The sequence below is a fragment of the Periplaneta americana genome, chromosome 14 (assembly GCF_040183065.1).
Source record: "Periplaneta americana isolate PAMFEO1 chromosome 14, P.americana_PAMFEO1_priV1, whole genome shotgun sequence".
Taxonomy (NCBI): Eukaryota; Metazoa; Arthropoda; class Insecta; order Blattodea; family Blattidae; genus Periplaneta; species Periplaneta americana.
Genome location: NC_091130.1, coordinates 18,073,638 through 18,097,096, shown reverse-complemented (window position 1 = coordinate 18,097,096; position 23,459 = coordinate 18,073,638). Strand labels below are relative to the sequence as shown.

Here is a 23,459-nt window from a genome sequence, read left to right as displayed (position 1 = left end):
TTAACGGATTTTCATTTTCCTTACGTCAAGCACTTAAATAGGCCTATAATTTTATGCAGTACAAGGCTACAAACTAATGTTTAGTACGTGTAAGAAAGAAATGAATAAGAAAATAGGACACATTCTCACAACCTATTAACTGTCTTCAGAATGTCTCTGCGACAGAGTTTCAAAATCAAGAATTATGTCACTTACTGCCAGTCGTAGTTGATCACGAAGGTATTTGTCTGTCTAAATTTGGTTTTTACTATTTTCATTGTTGAAAATAATTTTTCACAAACGTAAGTTGTAGCGAACATGGCTTCAACAGAGCAAGCGAAAGAACGAAGCTTCGGATATTTATTTTTTGGCAAAGATTTGAAAAGTTCAACATTTGTCAAGTCCTTACATCTAGCTTTCATTTAACGTCACATTGTAAATCTGTGAGTTTAAATTGAAGATCTAACCGCATTATTCGTACATCTGCTGAAAAAAGAATCGACGTACAGAGATGATGATGATGATAATAATAATAATAATAATAATAATAATAATAATAATAATAATAATAATAATAATTACTTAACCTTTTAATGTTTCATGAGTGATATGTATTATTATGCCGTTTTACGTTATACAACCGTTTTCCTCGTAATACTTGTGAACAAATCATACATTTAATATTCTCATCATATTGGCAGCAAGAAAATGCGTCCTCCCATCCTACTTGAAACTTTCGTTTTTGTAGAGGTACATGGTTTCGAGAGAGACATTGCGACGATACGCCACTCGCAGGTCAGAGACAAATACAAATGGAACGAAGTTTGACTCCAGTGAGTGAAGAGGGTCCGAAATATTCGTGTCCGAAATATGTATTTATTTATTTATTTATTTATTTATTTATTTATTTATTTATTTATTTATTTATTTATTTATTTATTTATTTATTTATTTATTTATTTATTTATTTATTTATTTATTTATTTATTTATTTATTTATTTATTTATTTATTTATTTATTTATTTATTTATTTATTTATTTATTTATTTATTTATTTATTTATTTATTTATTTATTTATTTATTTATTTATTTATTTATTTATTTATTTATTTATTTATTTATTTATTTATTTATTTATTTATTTATTTATTTATTTATTTATTTATTTATTTATTTATTTATTTATTTATTTATTTAATTATTTATTTATTTATTTATTTATTTATTTATTTATTTATTTATTTATTTATTTATTTATTTATTTATTTATTTATTTATTTATTTATTTATTTATTTATTTATTTATTTATTTATTTATTTATTTATTTATTTATTTATTTATTTATTTATTTATTTATTTATTTATTTATTTATTTATTTATTTATTTATTTATTTATTTATTTATTTATTTATTTATTCTGGTGTAGTTAAGGCCATCAGGTCTTCTCTTCCTCAACAGGGGGTGGGTGGGGGTTGGGGAGGTAGGAAGTAAGAGAAATGCACAGCTATCATTGCGAGCCACAATGTGCTCGCGAGTCACATTTTCGCCACGGCTGACATAGTGTATTTTTCACTCTACGCCACTGGGAATAACTGACACTGTACAATTACTGTTACTTTAGAATTTCTCCAGTGGGAAGTCTGTACATCTCCAACATCTCTCAAGAGGACGCTGGTTCATACGAATGCTCCGCCGTCAACAGTAATGGCCGAACGAGAGCGCAGGGACGACTGACTGTGAAAGGCAAGTTTGTCATACAGAAGGCGTAGTATCGCTTCTCGAAGTGCATAGACAAAAATACTGATTGAAGATTTTTGTATTTATTTAGGGGAGAGTCGGGTAGTATCGGACATCGGGTAATATCGGACAGTGCGTTTCTTTCATCTACCACCATATGGTAGTACCTGAATGACATGGTTATGTTTCTCTATGCGACATCACAGAAACGTAACCATGTCAATCAGGTACTATTATCGTGTGGTAGATGAAAGAAACTCACTGTCCGATATTACCCGATGTCCGATACTACCCGACTCTCCCCTATTTATATTTATTTATTCACACTGCAAGTGGGCAAGCACCCGGTAGCAGTGGTATACACAATACAAAATAAAATGATAAACAATACGCAATAAAATCATAAAAATAAACAATCAAATTTACAATACACAATACAATTATACAATACACAATACAATTATATACACAATACAATAAGAATACACAATACAATTTAACACAATACTTACAATTAATAATAAAACATAAATAAAATACCTAATTTTACAATACAACCTACATATGTATAGGCCCTACATAAGTTTCAATAGTCTTTCACTTTATTCTCATCTCACTCACTGTAGTGGCACTATGACGCATTTCACTGACACTTTAGGACACATTTCATTGACGCTATAAATTATCACTGATCGGAACTATTCACTGCACTGTAAAACCATAACTTCACTGACTCACCTCGCTTCACTGATACAACAGTTCAAATAAGTCAAATAATTACACCCTTATGCATACTTATAAACAGAACTACATTTAAACTAAACATTTCTAGTCTAAGGCCCTCTTACACGCTGTTTTTAAATCATTTACAATTCAAACCAAGGAAGTAACTCGTCAGGCTGAATAAATACGTGTCATCTTAAAAAATTAAATGTTAAATGTCACCTTAATTTTAATTTGCACTTTATACACAACTTTTTAAATTATTCTTGAATCTCCTTAAGGATGGACAGCCCTCAAAGACCGCTGCAGGTAGGTCATTCCAATCATTTACAGTTCTATTTAAAAATGAGAATTTACCTACATCCGTTTTCTGTTTCCTACATTTGATTTTAAAATCATGATCGTTCCTACCATAGTACGTTGGCTTTTCTAACCGAGCCATTATGTCTACCCATGCTTTCTGACCTAGATGTGCTCTATACAATGATGTTATTCTAGTTTTCCTACGTTTGTTTTCCAAAGTTTCTCATTTAAGTTCTTTTATCGTATCGTTTCCATCTTCTCTTTTCCCTGTAACAAATTTAGCTGCCCTATACTGGATTCTTTCTAAGGAATTTATGTGATATATTCTAGGGATCCCAACATGTAGTTCCGTCAGCGAATAGGGATTATAAAGAATGGACACTTCGCGTCGGTACCTTTGATGTAGCCGGACTGATTTCAATGACCTTTAAGCCAGCTAAAGTTTGAGATTCTGCTTTCTCCCTAGAGTTGGCGCTGACATCACACCAGCTAGCAGTCGACGCTGCGGAAACATAACACATATAATTAATACATCTAGGTGCATTATGTACTCAAATAAAATAAATTGGATCCATAAAATAAGAAATTCGTCATTAACTGTAATGTCTAGACTCTAGAGTTCCTTTATAATGAGAGTTGAGACGTTGACCCCAACAACAATTAAAATATGTAATGATTTGATAGCACTGTAAATGGAAAAACAAAACTCTTACGAGAAGTAAAACCATATATCTATATTATATTATATACAAATATTAAACGAATTCGATACTTAATTTTATAATGTATTATATTATTTTATAATATAATTTATTATATCTGAAATATAAAAAATTATTATTTGTCACTGAGAAATAAGGAAAAGCTGTTAACTTGAATTTATTTGAAGCAAAGCGTTACTGGATTATGCAATAAGGTAGGCGATGTTTGGATCCTGTGTCTCAACTCTATTCTCAATTATTATCTTAGCGTATGCTCGATTACACTAACCTCTAGCGCTTGAAAATGGAACTAAACGCTGGCGCACAGAGAAACAAAACACAGGAAAATTCGCTCAATGTCCATTCTTTATAATCCCTATTCGCTGGTTCCGTATTCCATTAACTGTCGCTGCTTTCTCTTCCAGAGGAGCCCACTATGGGCCCAGGAGACAGGTTTGTGCAGACAGCTTTCCAAGAGGCCAGCACAGCTGTTGACAGGGCTGTCAACGACACACTGAGCAAGCTGTTTGCTCGCGATCGAGGGGCCAAGAACAACGCGCCCAACGATTTGTTCAGACTGCTCCGCTTCCCCAACGCGGCAGCCAGAAGCGTGGCTCGAGCCGCTGACATCTACGAGAGAACGCTGCTCAACATCAGGAAGCACGTGGAGGCAGGCATGAATATAAACCTCACAACTGGTAAGTACACGTTTCCATTCACTGCGACGTGATTATCAACAGTAATCTCACTAGACGTTTTGATTTATCTAGAGAAAATCAAAACTCGAGTGGGATTTAATTGACTATTACACGATTAGAAGAAAGTATATAAAAATTAGAAGTAACGAAGTACTCCAATACAATAAAATATTAATTGACTTACGAAAATACAACTGTCTTCAAATGTATTATTGTACCATCTCAGCATTACAAATATTACGCTAGATGCATGCCAGATGGCAGTAGTGAGCAATGCCTTCTCGTCGAGAAGTTCTCGATCTATTATACACGATGGCAATGTTACTAGTCAAGAAGGCTTTGTTGATTCAGTTTCATTTTTATTAAAATGCAACATTCCACTTCAATTATCCGAATCCCAGTAATCAACGTCACTTGACAGATGATTTTCAATAAATCTTAATATTAAACAATCTCTGATACGTGACTATAATATCATATAGCAGAAGCTATAACATAACCTAACTAATATACACAAGTGTTAGAAAAGTTTTAATTAACGACGATGACATAAAAAATAAACATGAATAATTTTAAAAGGAATAATTATTGAATGTACAATTTTCAAATTTGAATGTGGTTGGTGGTTCAATTGATGTTATATTGGACGTGTGCGTAATATAAGTGGAACTCGTTGATTTAGGCCTACATGGTGTATTCAACTTATTCAGGATTTCCGAATGAATAATTTTAAAAGGAATAATTATTGAATGTACAATTTTCAAATTTGAATGTGGTTGGTGGTTCAATTGATGTTATATTGGACGTGTGCGTAATAGAAGTGGAACTCTTTGATTTAGGCCTACATGGTGTATTCAACTTATTCAGGATTTCCGAATGGTGCTCTTCATTTATTTGTAAATCGGATTTCAGAAGATGCATAGGTATGATCAGTGATTTTTATTAATTCTTGTTCTTGAATGCCAATGCGAGTCATATTTGAAACTGCTGTGCATCGACTGGAGTGGTTTGTAATTTTATATATATTTTTGACGTCCAGACCAGCGCAGTTTCAAATGTTGGCAAAAAAAGAAACAAATGCTAGGGACGCGATAAAATTAAACAAATGCTAGGGACGCGATAAAATTGTGCGATAAGCAGCCATGACTGGTTGAAATACGTCCTTTCGTACCGTTTTATTGGTCAAAAGTAGTGTGACGTAGTAAGAGTGTAATAGTCAGTGTAAGACAAGTAACAATATGAATGAATAAGAGGGGAAATGGGAGGAGAAACGTGAAGGGGGAGACGGGTGAAATTTTGGTCATTTTCAGTCAAAAATCGCATTTTTGTTTTCTTATGAAAAATGAATCAGCAATCCCTTATTTATACTGCGTGTTCAGTTCAAAGTGTGTCATGGCTTGCTGTATGCCGTCATATGGCTAGCCGACGAGCCTAGAGAATTCAATCTTCCTACATTTCCGCAGAGGCGTATTACCTATGTGCCAGAGAAGTTGCCTGGCAAGTACGGCGTTCATTCTGAAGAGTACTTACCGATACGTACGGTAACGCCGGTAGTGGCAGGAATGTGAACTGTTTGGAAACACGTACTGAGGTGAGTTTTTTCTTATTGTCGGGATATGGGGAGAGGGTTAAGACGAGTACTTAAGTATTTGTTGACATTAACTTCGACGGTCAACATGGACACGGAGCATTTGATTTGTGTTGTGGAAAGTTGCCGTACGCAACCGATGATAACAAATACCCTGCGTACGACTTGCCCGCGCAAAACACAGTTCGAAAGAGGTTATGGTAGCACACAGACCGTACAGACCGCCATATGGTGCTACGATGTTCAAGTTAACCGTACACGTTCTCAAGTTCAGATTGAACCCCTTGATTAATAGGCAACTTCTCTGACATAAAAACTGAAACTCGCTTCAAACTCACAACAATGACGTCATGACACTTTCAAATGAACACCCAGTATGTTGAGCAAGTTTCAATGCACTGCAGCGCTCGAAAACTAAAAATTACGTAATATACAGGGTGTTTCCGGGTTGATGTTACTAACTTTCAGGGATGATGGCGAAGGGCACATGTATCAATTTGAGATCAGGAACCCTGGTCCGAAAATGACTGAGTCGAAAGTTATAAGCAAAAATAGTTCTGTGGAAATGAAATAATTTTATTCTCTGTACACCTTATGTATGTGTATTTATCTGTACATATTACATCTACAACGTATTCCGAATCTCAGCGCTGAGCAATGTGATGGCATCACGGTGTTCCGAATTTCACCGATAGCGACACTGATGCTCCACCGGTGTCGCACCGGTTCCATCAGCTTGCAGAGGTGGTGGCAGTCTCCATCAGCCGCCATCAGTGAATCTGATTGGTTCTTGTATAGGGCGGTAATTAGCAGATGAATGATATCGTGCACTGTTGTGTCAGGTGGTGTGTTCTGCTGTATTGTTTGTAATGAGCACAACGTGAAAACAATATGTTAATGGCTTATGAGCGAACATGTCAACGGACCAGTTATTACTACCAATTCAAGAAATAAATTGTTTATGCTCTCTTTTCTTTGAACCAGATGGCAGTACGGAAATTTCGCAAAATTTTGCTAGCGTAGCACAGACAACGACTTACACAGTCGCCATGACAGCTATCGATCCTTCCAGCAGTTTTGTTCCTATTTCGCTGCAGCGTGACGTCATTGTTGTCCACTGGTCCGGTGAGATTCGGAATACGCTGATTCTGTATTCATCTGACGTTGTTTACGTTGTCTATCTACAGTATTCCATTCAGTGCGCTGTCTGAGGGGTGGGGACAGGAAACTACACTAAAGCAATGCAGATAGCGTAATGTGTAACGGACATGGTCGATCCTGATATGCACGACTGTAGACAGCAGTGTATGTGTACAAGTTGCAGTGTCCAGTCGATCAGTCCTAGTGAAATGGAGGAGTACACGAGAGCGGAATATGCAGACATTATTTTCGAATACGGATGAGCCAATGGGAACAGTAGACAAGCTCACAAATTGTATCGGGACAAGTACCGACGTAGGAGACATCCGGCCCATAACATCTTTCCACGGCTGTTCCAAAGGTTAAGGGAAGGAGGGCACGTGGTGCCAAATTGCAATTCCATTTCCACACAACTATTTTTGCTTATAACTTTCGACTCAGTCATTTCCCGACCAGGGTTCCTTATCCCCAATTGATACATGTACCCTTCCCAATTATCCCTGAAAGTTAGTAATATTAGCCCGGAAACACCCTGTATAAATGACTGAACCCTTGAATTTTAATTCCATGCAAATTTTACAAACTGTTTTCTCACACTTTTTTTTCAGCACATTTCGTCAGGTTCGAAGTGTAAACTCTCTTACAATTTTGATGCTAGAAACATAAAATTTTGACTGCATGTTCTATACATTGTGGTTAACAAAATAGCGCATGGGTTTTATGATTAAATGAATACTTTTTTAGTAAAAAGGAAATATTTATAGTGGCAATGGAAAATTTATATTTTTAGGTATTCAGTGATTATAAAAATCCTCCACTTTTGTAGTAAAAATATAGGAAAATCAATGTGTGTTTTTCGTTGTAATAATGTAAATAATGCAATCTGATCCATTTGGGTACGGATAATATTAATTTGTTACTATAAAGCTATTACGATAGTAGGAAAAATTTCTTGCTGGTTATATTATGAGTAAAAATGGGAGTTTCCATGACTATCAACAATGCATAATCTGAAAGGACAAATGAAAATCTTAGATGATTAAAATGGCTACTACAAATCAACAGCATAATGTACCTAAATACGATTCCATAATGTTGTGGTATCGAACATTTGTAGAAACAGGTTCTGTGTTTAAAAAAAAAGAGGTCGCAAGCGAAACCCAGTACGAGAAGCAGCTATCTCTTGGCTTTGTCCCCAAACTCCCCAGGTCTAACCCCTCCTGACTTCTTCGTGTAGAGTTTTTGTTAAAGACATTGTCTATTCACAGAAACCCAGGAACACTGATGATCTGAGAGTAAACATTACTCAAGCTTTTCAACAAATCACCCCTCCTATGTTACAACGGACATGGGCTGAATTGCATCACCGTTATGAGTTGTGCAGGGTGCTCAATGGGGGTCATGTTGAGCTCTGAGGAATCTCCCATCTTTCAGTGTTGTATGCACAAAGTTTCAACAATAAAGTTCGGTACGAAATGTTTTGCAGTGTTTTTATTTTATTCATACCCAAATGGATCACTCTGTATATACAGTATATAAAGAATGAAAGTATTGTTTATAATTGTATTCAGTTTATTGTGTGAACCATCTAAGACAGACGTCTCCAAAAGCGTACTCGCGAGTAAGTCCCTGAACGGAACCGAAGACAGTACGTAATGAGCGCGCTCCGCCTCACCCATCCCCATCTGTACTGTACCCAATATTTATACGCAAACGAAGAGCAGTGGTGGACTACCATTATCATTGTGTTGGTCGAAGTGTTCCACCGTTTCACAATGTCTTCTAATCATGGACGTAGTACATTCAAGGTTGAATAGGAAGAGAAACTTTTTTGTGTTAGTGGGGAGAATGTGAAATGCTTAATTTGTTCGAAAATTCTTAAGGGTGTGTTAAAATTCAACATGCGACGACAATACTCGATTCTTCACAAAGGATATCATACAATTACAGGCATGTTGGGCATGTGAAAAGAATTTATTTTGGGGCTATCTGTATAACTGTTGGTTATACATAATAATCAGTATATTACAATACGTTTACACTCAGTTCCGCATGACAAACATATAGTTTTTCGTTTAATTTTATGTTAAATGCGTAGGCTTAAAAATATTTTGATAAATAAAAAACAAGAAAATACAAACAAAAATCACACACGTGTCCTCAGTCTTAAACAAAAAAAGCTTCTTTCTAGCTATGTTCTAGCTTGGAATATTGGAAAATCAATGAAGCCCTTTACAGAAGCATCATTTGTAAAATCGTGCATACAGGACGTTACTAAAATACTATGTCCAGAACAAAGTCAAAGTTTAAGAAAATTAAATTGTTTCCAGTTACAGTTCAGAGAAGGAATTTCAAGATTGTAAATGTAATTGAATCTGAAGTCGAAACCACAATTAACCAGTTTGTAGCTTACTCACTTGCATTGGACGAAAGCACAGATAGAAATGACAAAGCTCGCCTAGCCATTTTCATGCGAAGAGTTAATGAACATTTTACTGTGTCTGAATGCCGTCTAGATGTAATTACAAAATACAACTGGAGAAGATCTTTTCCAGGCCCTGAAAGGCACCATAGAACAGAGGAGGTTGAATTTGCAATGGCTTGTGTCAATAGCAACAGACGGGACTCCAGCTTCATAGTATGTCAAAATAATATACAAACGTATGATATTTCTTATTCTTTTTGAAGTTATTATTTGTAAACATAAGCAGACCGTTGCCGCGATCCCCCACTGATCGCTCCCATGTATTGAGGTATGAGTCCCTTCCCCTTCTCTAGCCTTACAGCACACTGTGTTCGGCGGGCAGCATCGAGAGCACGAATGACAATACGCTTTTTGGAGACCTCTGATCTAAGAGATGCGGATGTAGACGCATCTTCTGCATATGTCCACAGGCTTGAGCATACAGTCACTGCTTAACTAACTAGTGTGAAATGTGGCCAAACACTGGGCTTTACAAATAACACCTGATACATCCTGGTCAGGCAATGCGGTGTAAGTTACTGAAAGTGGGACTTTGTGTATGCCCGCGAAATCGATTTTTGTAGCATCACAGTATATTTTCTCCCTCCTATAATGAAAAGCTTTTAGTTCGGCCTGTTGCCTGTAATTGACTGATGGATGACACTGTGTACGTACAGACTTCTCGTACAAGGATCTTCTCTCGCCGTCGCACCTGGAGCTGGTGGCCAACCTGTCTGGCTGCATGATGCACCGGCCGCACACCAACTGCTCCGACATGTGCTTCCATGGGAAGTATCGATCCATCGACGGCACGTGCAATAACCTGCAATATCCCATGTGGGGCGCATCCCTCACAGGGTTCCGCAGGGTCCTCAAGCCAATTTACGAGAATGGGTTCAGTATGCCAATCGGTAAGTTTCACCCAAGTACTTATAAAGCTGTAACAGTTTCGTTTAACATAAACACCTCAAATCACATTTTCTGAGTCATCCAATTATCTTCCGACTACACCTGCGGCGGGGACCTCCTCAGCCGATAAGGCCGGAGGCGGTAAATTGCCTCCCCAGTTCATAAAATTGCGTAAATTGCCTCCTGTTCACACGAGCTATTTATGTAAATTGCCTCCCCACTTCATAAAATTACGTAAATTGTCTCCTGTTTGCACGAGCTACTATACGTAAATTGCCTCCTGTTTGCACGAGCTACTATATGTAAATTGCCTCCCCAGTTCATAAAATTACATAAATTGTCTTTTGTTTACACGAGCTTACGATACGTAAATTGCCCCCCAGTTCATAAAATTACGTAAATTGCCTCCTGTTTACACTAGCTACTATACGTAAATTACCTCTCCAGTTCATAAAATTACATAAATTGTCTTTTGTTTACACGAGCTACGATACGTAAATTGCCTCCCCAGTTCATAAAATTACGTAAATTGCCTTCAGTTCACACGAGCTACTATACGTAAATTGCCTCCCCAGTTCATAAAATTACGCAAATTGTCTTCTATTTACACGAGCTACTATACGTAAATTGCCTCCTCTTTACACGAGCTACTACACGTAAATTTCCTCCTGTTTACACGAGCTACTATACATAAATTGCCTCCCTAGTTCATAAAATTACATAAATTGTCTCCTGTTTACACAAGCTACTATACGATGTTGTGTGTGACTGCAGGCTGGAAGAAAAACATGAAGTACTACGGCTTCCACAAACCCAGCGCCCGTCTGGTATCGACGCGAGTGATCAGCACGAAGGAGATCACGCCAGACGAGCACCTCACGCACATGCTGATGCAGTGGGGGCAGTTCCTGGACCATGACCTGGACCACGCGCTGCCCTCTGTCAGCAGCGAGAGCTGGGATGGAATCGACTGCAAGAGGTACATACAGTTTTTCATGTTGGAACGCATCACAGCCTGAAGGTTTATTGTGCTTGTTGGTAGAATTAGTGAGAGATGAGTCCAAAAATCTGCCTTAGAATTACCTAATATTCGCCTTGTAATTGGGGAAAACCTCTGAAAAAGTCCAACTAAGTATTTAGGTTAACAGGACACTCTGATGAAAAGTTTGAAAATTTTAGTTTTTTTTTTTTCATTTAAAAACACCATTACTGTATGTACTTTCATCCTACCAAAGGAATTTGTTCAATTCCGCTTCTAAGATGCTTTAAAAATGTTGTAAACACATTCATTACGCAACTAGTTATGTAATGATACTTCTATTACGCAACTAGTTAGGTAATGATATTGTTATTACCTAACTGGTTGCGTAATGTGAACAACATATTAATTTAAATGAATTTTTGTTTATAACATGCCACATTTACAATCTGTCTACTACAATAGACAATAAGTAAATATTATAAAAGAATATGACACGAGTGGAGATGTTATCCCATGACAACACTCCACAAGAAAAATAACAATGTTTCAAATAGCTGTAGTAAAAATGAATGGAAGGTCAAGAGCATTGGTCCTTTCAAGTCTTCTTATTGTTTGACTATTATCCAGCAAATTTAATGCATGATGATTGGGATGCTGATTTAATCGGTGCAGGTATGTTTTACTGAACTTAGAGATTTCTTCTTTTACAGTTGAAAAGTTTAGATCATGATGAATGACATCATTACGGACATACCATGGTGCAGTGACAATAGAACGTAAAGTTTTGGACTGATACCTCTGCAGTATTTCAATGTTTGAGTTGCTAGCAGTTCCCCACAGTTGGATGCTGTATGTCCAGATTGGTTTTAGTATGACTTTATAAACAAGAAGTTTATTTTCTAATGACAGTTTTGATTTAGGTCCCAATAACCAATAGGTTTTTTATGTTTTAAAATTTAATTCTTTACGTTTTTAAATGAAATGGAATAAATTATATTTATTATAAACATTAACACCAATGTGTTCACAATTTCAAATATGTTATATTCCACTTCATATCTTACGCGGGATTTCGATGGTACTAAACATTCAATTTCAGAATTTGCAGCATTTTCAATGTCTGAATCCTCGTTTGAACTCATTTTAACAATGTTTGTTTATTTCTCCTAGTAACCTTATCTCAGCAGTCCAACATTTCTTACAGTGCGATGTACGATATCGTGCATGACACAATGAAATTTCATAAAGTTAATGCCCGCTGGGTGCCTAAGAACCTGACAGACAACCACAAGAGCCAGCGAATGATGACATGTTTGGACCACTTAAGGCGTTACTCTGCAGAAAGGCATGATTTTCTGAATGGAATTGTCACCGGTGATGAGTCCTGGGCTTAACACTACACGCCCGAAACAAAGCAGGTCTCTATGGATGGAAACATGCTGCTTTTCCAGTAAAGAAAAACTTCAAAGTGACACAATATGCTAAGGAAGTGCTTGTGACAGTGTTCTGGGATATGCATGGTGTTTTGTTGGTGGACTTTGCTAAACACGGGACCACTGTGAATACTGCAGCCTACATTCAAACGTTGGTAAAGTTGCGTCGTGTCCTTCGTGACAAACGCCGTAACATTAATGCTGACGATGTCAAACTTCTTCATGACAATGCTCGCCCCCATGTTGCGGCTTCTGTTCGTGAGAAACTCAACACATTTGGTTGGGAGGTGCTCCAGCATCCACCATACAGTCCAGACCTTGCACCATCGGAATTTCATCTGTTTGGTCCCATGAAGAAGTTCCTGACGACCGATGCAGAAGTGCAATCAATTGTCCGCAGATAGTTATACTTCAACTGAAAGGACTTCTATCACGGATTACGTAATCAGGGCTCAACTGAACGGACTTCTATCACGGATTACGTAATCAGGGCTCAACTGAACGGACTTCTATCACGGATTACGTAATCAGGGCTCAACTGAACGGACTTCTATCACGGATTACGTAATCAGGGCTCAACTGAACGGACTTCTATCACGGATTACGTAATCAGGGTTCAACTGAACGGACTTCTATCACGGATTACGTAATCAGGGCTTCTATGAACAGGGTATACTGAAACTGGTAACACGATGGGAGAAATGTGTTCAGAAACTTGGCGCCTATGTAGAAGAGTAGCTAAAAGATGCGAGTTCATTTGTGTATTTTTTATTTTTGTTCACCTATTAAACGTTTTGTTTAAAAAATTATTGTGCGTTACATTCCGATCTACCCTCGTACAACGGTTAAACAAGGGGTTTCGTGTATATAACTACTGCAAAGCAATTCCCATGTATAGTTACAAACTGTTTATACATCATCGCTTATGCATAGTTTATTAGTAACGTTTTCTGTCTCAACTCTGCATAAGTCTCGTATAAAAACTATACACTGTTATAATCAATTAATTAACTAGTGGACTTACTCGTGTTAATTATGTAAGTTTGTGCGGCTTACAGCTGTTTCGGTGCTTCACACACCATCCTCAGAGCCTACTAGATCTCGGAGTCATTTCGAACTTCTCTGCCTGTTATGTGGGTGCGTTTGATTGTTGAAAGGTGTTGAAAAGTGGAGTCAAATAGTGTGTGTGTACTGAAATTGTTCTGTGTGTTGAGAATTTGATCGGGGTATGTTTTAGTGTGTTTGTATATTTCGTATTGTTCTAGTGTGTTGAGTTTTTGGTTCTTGGGTTGTATGTGTAAGATTTCCATGTCCACATTTATGTTATTGTATGTATGGTTAGCATTGGTTATGTGATCGGCGTATGTAGATGTATTGTGTCCTCTGGTTATTGCAGGCAGGCAGATCATTCCAAACACACTACAAAGAACACATTAAACCAGAGGACACAATACATCTACATACGCCGATCACATAACCAATGCTAACCATACATACAATAACATAAATGTGGACATGGAAATCCTACACATACAACCCAAGAACCAAAAACTCAACACACTAGAACAATACGAAATATACAAACACACTAAAACACACCCCGATCAAATTCTCAACACACAGATCAATTTCAGTACACACACACTATTTCACTCTACTTTTCAACACCTTTCAACAATCAAACACACCCACATAACAGGCAGAGAAGTTCGAGATGACGCCGAGATCTAGTAGGCTCTGAGGATGGTGTGTGAAGCACCGAAACAGCTGTAAGCCGCACAAACTTACATAATTAACACGAGTAAGTCCACTAGTTAATTAATTGATTATATTCAAGTGTTAAAAGTAGTGTACGCAAGATTCAAAATGGAATATACACTGTTAATTAATAAGACCTTAAGAGTTTATTGGCTAACGGTCTTACTAATAAAAACTCTATATACAGACGTTTAACTGTCTTATACTTATACAATGAGTAGCTCGTTTATACGTCCTGTGTAAATTCCTTACTAATAATCACTACATACGTCGTGTATAACAGTTTAACTGTTAACACAGCTACGTCATAATTTCGTCATTACTTCTTTATGAAAGATAATAGAATATCTGAGGTTCTCTATTGCATCCGGTAGTGTGCTGTGTTAAAGTATCGATAGTACAACTGCACTGATCGATTACCACACTATATTTTTGTCAAAGAGTACAAGCTACAGCAATATTATTCTAATTATTTTGTGCTCTTTGGTTTGTTCTTCTGTGGTTACAAGGCAACCATCATAAAATGACAGTCGATACGAACAGCTGTTAGAGGGGCGGCCATTTTTTCTCTATATACACCGCTTAAACAAGGGGTTTCATGCATATAACTACTGCAAAGCAATTCCCATTGTATAGTTACAGACTGTTTATATATCCATTGCTTATGCATGGTTTATTAGTAACATTTTCTGTCTCAACGCTGCATAAGTCTCGTATAAAAACTATACACGGTTTATTAGTAAGACCGTAAATAAACAAAAACAATTTCTATTGTAAACACAACCGTACTCAACTGGAGTCTAGAACAGACTGAGTGGGATTTTTCCGCTGCGTTTGCATTGCTGCCGCGGCCCCGCGATGAGTTGAATCTGCTCGTCTAATCCGTAACATTCTCAGTCTCATCTGTCCAAAATACCACCTAGGTTTCGCCAAGTCCACCGGCACTAGACAACCTCGCAGCTGGTACAGCGTCGTTAAACTACAGACTTAAATAAGTTATAGATAGCAGCAGTTCAGTGGCGGCTCCTGCGTTTTTTTTAAGAGGAGGAAAGAAGGTAAAAGGACGAAATGACACCCTCTTGAATGAAACATGCTACAAATTAGCCAACATGCATACATGTAAAACCAGGTATTGTTGGGGTTGGCCTTCCCTTCTGTATAGCAATAATCTGTTCTTGTAAACTGAGTTTCCTAAATTGTCCAAAATATATATAATGTTTTCACTTCCATTCATTGTTGAATAATTATACAAATTAACAATTACAAGGAAATTCACGTCGCAGCATATTTCGAGCACACTACAGCATCACACGTGTTGGAAGAGACTATAGCTAGTAACACGTACTCGGAAGCGCGGAAATGGGAATGGGAAATAATCTGAGGAAAGCGAGAACACTGCACCCACCCACGTGGTCTGTGTTGCCACATGTACATTTTACAAGTTCAGTATCACATGCTTTTGAAGAATATCAGTTCTTGTAAAGTCATACTACCATTATTGTTCAAAGTTGCCAGTGGCCAATTTTTATGTTAAAAATAATGTAGTTTGAAGTACCTGCTTTCAATTTCAAATATATTTGTACAAAACTGACAACTTGGCTGTCGCCCTGTCTAGTACACAATGAATGGAAGTGAATTTCAGGGGCCAAAAAGATCTGCGATACTAACGTAGAACTACTTCCTCTTTGTTTTATATAAATCCGACTTTAACTTTCAAATATCCTTGAATGTTTCAAACCATGAATAATAGCCTATATAAAGTGCAATGAATAATATTTTTGATTTATAATTTTTAAAAAGTTTATATTATGGTGTCTTTCATAGCGTTGCGTTAAATCTGTTTTTATTGTGTCTCCTCCTAGATGTGTTATAGTCTGGTTGAATGCAACATCGTTAGATGACAGCGATAGCGAGCTTGCTGAACGACCAGTCGGTTTCTATTTCCCGCCCATGCGCTGATTCAGAGGAGGATCTCCTCCCTCTCCGTTCATTTACTCGCTTTAAAACTCTGCTTCTTACTCTGCCCGCAAGCTCGCTGTTGTCTATGTGTGCTTACTGCAGTAAAGGAGGAATGGATTGACTTTCCTCCACACAAATAATCTCTCATCTTTCTCACAGTTTTCTAGCAGCACATGAGCGCGCATCGTTTGAAACTCGATCAACCGAGGTTTACTTATAGCTGTGAACTTAAAAATTATCGAATCTTCCTCGAATTTCAAGGCACATATTTTATTTGGTATTTACTTTCAAAAGAAGAAAAATGTGAGGAGGACGTTCCTCCCTTCCCTCCCCCGAGGAACCGCCACTGCAGCAGATGCATGTTACAGGTCCTGTGATTATGCAGCGCCTTGCTATCCCATCGAAGTGCCGCCGAACGACCCTAGGATCACAAACCGCCGCTGCATCGACTTCTTCAGGACCAGCGCAGTCTGCGGCTCAGGCCAGACCTCCGTGTTCTTCGACACCGTGATGCCGCGGGAGCAGATCAACCAGCTCACATCATATATCGATGCGTCACAGGTAGGTAGGGCTGCTAAAAAAAATGCCGATACGAAATTATATCGTTTTCCGAGGACTAGCAAACATGGCGAGGTGGAAAGCTATTTTCCTGAGATTAGTTTTTTAAAAACATGTAAATACGACTTTTGTAACATGTTCACATTGTTATTTAATATGAATTGATTTTAAATTATTCATAACTTTTATTTTACTACATTAATAAGAATAATATACGAAAATAGTGAAACTACAATTTATATGGTACGGTAATATTCCACAGCCTTCCTTATTATCCATTGTTACAATCGATATATACGTCCAGTTACGTTTCATATTGTATTAACAAAAAAAAAAAGTATCAATTTTATTATAAATATACTAGTAACATTTTATTGTAGGGATTCGTAACAAGCTGTTTTTTTACGGTGATGGGTTGTTAGCCCTTCGCCCAACCCCCAAGCTGGAGGACCACCCCTTATCGGCTGTCCACGACTGTTTATTCAATATATTCGCAGCTACCCTCCATATCTGGAGGCCGTCTCCTCTATCCGCAACCTGAGGACGCGCCATGCCGTTATATATAGTTATACAGTTATATACAGTTATATTACCGGTTGTTCTGTATGGTTGTGAAACTTGGACTCTCACCCTGAGAGAGGAACATAGGTTAAGGGTGCTTAGGAAAATATTTGGGGCTAAGCAGGATGAAGTTACAGGAGAATGGAGAAAGTTACACAACGCAGAACTGCACCCATTGTATTCTTCACCTGACATAATTAGGAACATGAAATCCAGACGTTTGAGATGGGCAGGGCATGTAGCACGTATGGGCGAATCCAGAAATGCATATAGAGTGTTAGTTGGGAGACCGGAGGGAAAAAGACCTTTAGGGAGGCCGAGACGTAGATGGGAGGATAATATTAAAATGGATTTGAGGGAGGTGGGGTATGATGATAGAGACTGGATTAATCTTGCTCAGGATAGGGACCGATGGCGGGCTTATGTGAGGGCGGCAATGAACCTTCGGGTTCCTTAAAAGCCATTTGTAAGTAAGTAAGTAACATTTTAATATAAATGCAGATACAGAAATGAAAATTGAATCTAATTGAAACATTTAATTGCACATTTCTCTTTTGCATGGAATAAAAACTCTAACAAAGCTAAAACAATCACTGGCAACTACATATTTTTGGAGGAAGATATTCCATACTGACACGTATTTTATAGACTATTATACACAATCTTACCAGTCCTATTATTATTAATTGTATGCAATGAAGTTTCGATTATAAGTGTAGGTACACGTTAACTTTACGTACCGTAGTCTTTAGTTCACCAAAACCTCCCTGCTGGCACCATCCCTTACTTATGATATTGTCTCTAATTATTATTATTATTATTATTATTATTATTATTATTATTATTATTATTATTATTATTATAGAAATCTGGATTTCAGGTAGTAGCTCCCTGTAAAGCAGGTTTGAATAATTTCAAGGAAAAATTGTTCCGAAGCCGGGTATCGATCCCAGGACCCTTCGCTTAGCGCGCGAACGCTCCACCGACTGAGCTATTATTATTATTATTATTATTATTATTATTATTATTATTATTATTATTAAGCCTTCTGCATCTCCCTATCAAACCAATCTCAGGTGAACAGTTGCGCCCCATAGTTTTAAAACTACTGTCTTCCTCCGACGAGTTTAGCGATGGGACCTGAGGTAATCTTGCCATCGGTGCGGGGAGGTTGCAGGTAGATTTCTTTTGTCGCTACAGCCAAGCCGAGCCGAGCGGAGTGGGAAGTATTAATCGTCCAAAAATATGCAGTCTTCAGTATTCTCCCTGATGTTAGCTATGTTAATATTATATGAATTACTCATTAAACATTTCACCGTTACAAGTCATTTTTAAGGAAACATGCTGTAACAAATGTTTTGGTTTTATTCTATTGGAATTTTAGAATACTTGTGATTGGTATCGTGAAAAACAGATTCCTATAATGTCATGCGAAAATCATTTGTTGGTGATATCTTAAAATACAAAATCAAGTAGTTATACTTCTCAAGTGAGTTCAGCAGTACAGTATACTTAAATTGGTTACTTTACAAATTTAATTCAATTCTACTAATCACTAAATTTTATAGTATGATTCTTCTTTTCATTTATATTATTGTAGTTGTATTATGATTTTTCTTTTTATTTATTTTATTGTATTTGTATTTCTGGTGGTGTGATAGCCTTAACTTCACCAAATAGTCCACACCTGTGGAGTAACGGTCAGCGCGTCTGGCCGCGAAACCAGGTGGCCCGGGTTCGATTCCCGGTCGGGGCAAGTTACCTGGTTGAGGTTTTTTCCGGGGTTTTCCCTCAACTCAATGTGAGCAAGTGCTGGGTAACTTTCGGTGTTGGACCCCGGACTCATTTCACCGGCATTATCACCATCATCTCATTCAGACGCTAAATAACCTTAGATGTTGATAAAGCGTCGTAAAATAACCTACTAAAAAAATTCACCAAATAAATAATAAATAAGTAATAAATAAATAACTAAATAAATAAGTAAAATTTTCTACAGTACTTTCCTTCTCTGAACACGTAAGTACGAATGGTTGTATATCTCGCCAAAAATACGTTAGAAAACTGATAGGCATACTGCTCTCTAAATTGGGCGAATGTTTTCAGTATGACTGTACTTCTTTCCAGACTGCCGCTGTCACTGTTCCCTCCCATTCCAGTACCGCGCTAGACTAGTCGAAACCGCATTCCTCTCAGCACTAAACTCCTCAGAGGATGACAGTACTGTCGCTGAAAGAGAGAGACGGAGAGAATAGTTATGAGAACGTTGCACTCGCATGTTACTGGCACTCGAGAAACGTCAGGAGATTTTTGAGAGCGACTGTGGTTGATGATGATGATGATTATTATTATTATTATTATTATTATTATTATTATTACTACTACTACTACTAGCAGTACGCGTGCGCTCCGCTGCACCCGTTAGAAATAAATATAAAGTTATTACATAATTAAAATAGGACATTTGACCCAGGGAACATTCGTGTTTGATAGAAGGATAAATCGTTTATTATGTTACTTAATTTAAATTGTATTTAAAATATTAAAATGCGATCATTTTGATCCAGAGACCACTCATTTGGTGCAATGACAATTCCTTTAACATGTTTCTTAATTGTTATTACCAATTATTTTTGGAAAAGCGAAAATTAACAGAAAAATTTTGGCTACAGATTTATTATTATGTTTATATTATATTATATTATGAAAAAGTGTGTTGATAACGGATGTACTCGAATTAGAAAGTTTTTAATTTGTTGTGGGAGCTCTTGAATCTCAGGAGGAACAACTTTTACAACAGCGCAACATAATCTGCTTGCCTCATTACCCAATTTTTTTGCATTGCATTTATTGCATATGTATTTTATGTATTTTAACACGATTCAATTGAGCATAGTTAAAATTTGAATTATAAAATAATGGATTGCTAAGCTAACGTACTATTACTGCATACTAAATCAATACACTCTCGTTGTTCGTTAATTCTCTGAGATAAAAATGAATATGTGCATAAACATTATTATAAGAAATACAGGAAATGAATATACAGAATAACCTATGAAGTTTTCTGTGCATAAGAAGTTATTTTAATCTTACCTGTCCTCAATTCACTCAGAAGTTACTGTAATAACATTATAGCATTATGTCCATCCAGAGAAACTACACTTTCCAATGATGAAATAATAATTAATTATACAAATCGGTTAATTTAGCTTCTGATATTACTTCATACAAACACAGAAACATTGTCTGTAGGCTATGTTTCATAGCTTTCGATTGTTGTGTCCAAGGCCCCTTATAGACGAAATCATTTGTTTTTCATTTCAATACACCGCCTTAGATGGCAGTTATTTTAATTTTAAAACTCATTTATCTCATTAAATATCAGTCCTATCAAAAATTTTCAGAGAATAAAACTTATCAGAAATCATTTTTAAAGAAACTCTTGTTAGGTAACATATTTCACGAAAATCAATAATAAGCGAGATATTTCGATTTATTTAATTTAGCCCCCCTTTTAAATAATGTATTTTGAATGCCAGATAGCCTATAATCTAAGTTACAACGAACTTAATTTATATTCCAATTTTCATCGAAATCGGTTCAGCCATTATCGCGTGAAAAGGTAACAAACATACAGACAGACATACAAATAAAATTTTCAAAAAAGCGATTTTCGGTTTCAGGGTGGTTAATTATATATGTTAGGACCAATTATTTTTGGAAAATCGAAAATTACCAGAGAAATTTCGGCTACAGATTTATTATTAGTATAGATTATTATTATTATTATTATTATTATTATTATTATTATTATTATTATTATTATTACTACTACTGCTACTGATTGATGCTGCTGACAGGTGTACGGGTACGCCACGGAAGTGGCAACAGATCTGCGTGACTTCACCAGGAACTACGGCCTGCTGCGGGAAGGAGTACGGCTGCCGAACCGCAAGGCGCTGCTGCCCTTGGCCGACAACCAACCCAATGACTGCCGGCGAGACCCGCAGGAGAGCGACATCGGCTGTTTCCTGGCAGGAGACATTCGCTCCAATGAGCAGCTGGGCCTGCTTGCCATGCACACCGTCTGGTTCCGGGAGCATAACCGGTTAGCGACGGAACTGCGCCGCATCAACCCTCACTGGGACGGAGACATGCTGTACCACGAGGCCCGCAAGATCGTGGGCGCAGAGGTATCCATGTTAATGCGATGTCACAAAAGATTCTGTTGTAATAGGAGGGATATCTTATGCCAAGTGTTATCGATAGATGGCAGCAGTGTTCCATGCGGCGCAACATGTTATAAGGCTATTTTGTGTCATATGCTACAGTTGATTACGTTCTCCCGCTTGTTGGTTTTCTGTGCGTGTCAAGTTATATTTACAATTCTATCACCTTTACTTTTTAACTTCGCTCCAGAATATGCCTTTAGGAAAGTCCAGGATAACAGAGAGGGTTTGGAGTTGAACGGGTTACATCAGCTGCTTGTCTATGCGGATGACGTGAATATGTTAGGAGAAAATCCACAAACGATTAGGGAAAACACGGAAATTTTACTTGAAGCAAATAAAGAGATAAGTTTGGAAGTAAATCCCGAAAAGACAAAGTATATGATTATGTCTCGTGACCAGAATATTGTTCGAAATGGAAACATAAAAATTCGAGATTTATTCTTCGAAGAGGCTAAAAAATTCAAATATCTTGGAGCAACAGTAGCAAATATAAATGACACTCGGGAGGAAATTAAACTGAGAATAAATATGGGCAATGCGTGTTATTATTCGGTTGAGAAGCTTTTGTCATCTAGTCTGCTGTCAAAAAATCTGAAAGTTAGAATTTATAAAACAGTTATATTACCGGTTCTTCTGTATGGTTGTGAAACTTGGACTCTCACTTTGAGAAAGGAACAGAGATTAAGGGTGTTTGAGAATAAGGTTCTTAGGAAAATATTTGGGGCTAAGAGGGATGAAGTTACAGGAGAATGGAGAAAGTTACGCAACACGGAACTGAACGCATTGTTTTCTTCACCTGACATAATTAGGAACATTAAATCCAGACGTTGGAGATGGGCAGGGCATGTAGCACGTATGAGCGAATCCAGAAATGCATATAGAGTGTTAGTTGGGAGACCGGAGGGAAAAAGACCTTTGGGGAGGCCGAGACGTAGATGGGAGGATAATATTAAAATGGATTTAAGGGAGGTAGGATATGATGATAGAGACTGGATTAATCTTGCACAGGATAGGGATCGATGGCGGGCTTATGTGAGGGCGGCAATGAACCTGCGGGTTCCTTAAAAGCCAATTGTAAGTAAGTATAATTTATTAGAATTCAGTATTTTCTTTCCTCATAGTCAGGGCCGGGTATTTATGAACATTGCGAAAATCACGACATACTAGATATACAATAGATAATATACACATAGAAGTGCTTTATTTCCGGACTATTTTCTGCTAATTACAATAACAGGGATCCAGTGTTGCTTATTAAACACTCCCCAAGAAAGATGATGAGCTGTGGGTCTGGTGTCTTAATTTACAGTCTTTAAAAGAACCTTGCCCCTGATAGAGGGCTTCAGAATAAATTTGTCTGCCATTTCTCGCCCATGTTGAATTTTGACTCTGAATAACATCTTCAATTGAAAACGTCGTTAAATAAAATACTATTAGGCCTACTTCTACTGCCGATGCTGCTGCCATTATTGCTACTACTACTATAGTGCCGTCACTCTTATTCCCGGCAGCCAATCACGTTGCAAGTCGGCTACATTTAAACGTGAATCTCTTGTGATTCGCTGATGATGACGTTATGCATTTCCTAAGGCTCGATAAATAGATAAATACTTAATATAATCGCCCGCCATTTTGACTCTTTCGTTGGCGATCGCAGAAAGCACATGAGGACTTTATTTGCCGCTCAAATATTTTCTGAATTTACAGTGCGTTTGATTTATTATCAT

General features: G+C 37.2%; 1 protein-coding gene across 1 annotated transcript in view; it reads left to right on the top strand.

The window, feature by feature from the left end:
* The window catches only part of Pxn (Peroxidasin), a 216,704-nt gene that overhangs the window by 165,952 nt on the left and 27,293 nt on the right, over positions 1-23,459 (top strand). The window contains exons 14-19 of the mRNA XM_069845069.1: positions 1,605-1,726; positions 3,873-4,145; positions 10,015-10,248; positions 11,021-11,225; positions 16,747-16,939; positions 21,361-21,693. Of these exons, the coding sequence (XP_069701170.1) occupies positions 1,605-1,726; positions 3,873-4,145; positions 10,015-10,248; positions 11,021-11,225; positions 16,747-16,939; positions 21,361-21,693 (1,360 nt within the window). The remainder of the gene's footprint in view (positions 1-1,604; positions 1,727-3,872; positions 4,146-10,014; positions 10,249-11,020; positions 11,226-16,746; positions 16,940-21,360; positions 21,694-23,459) is intronic.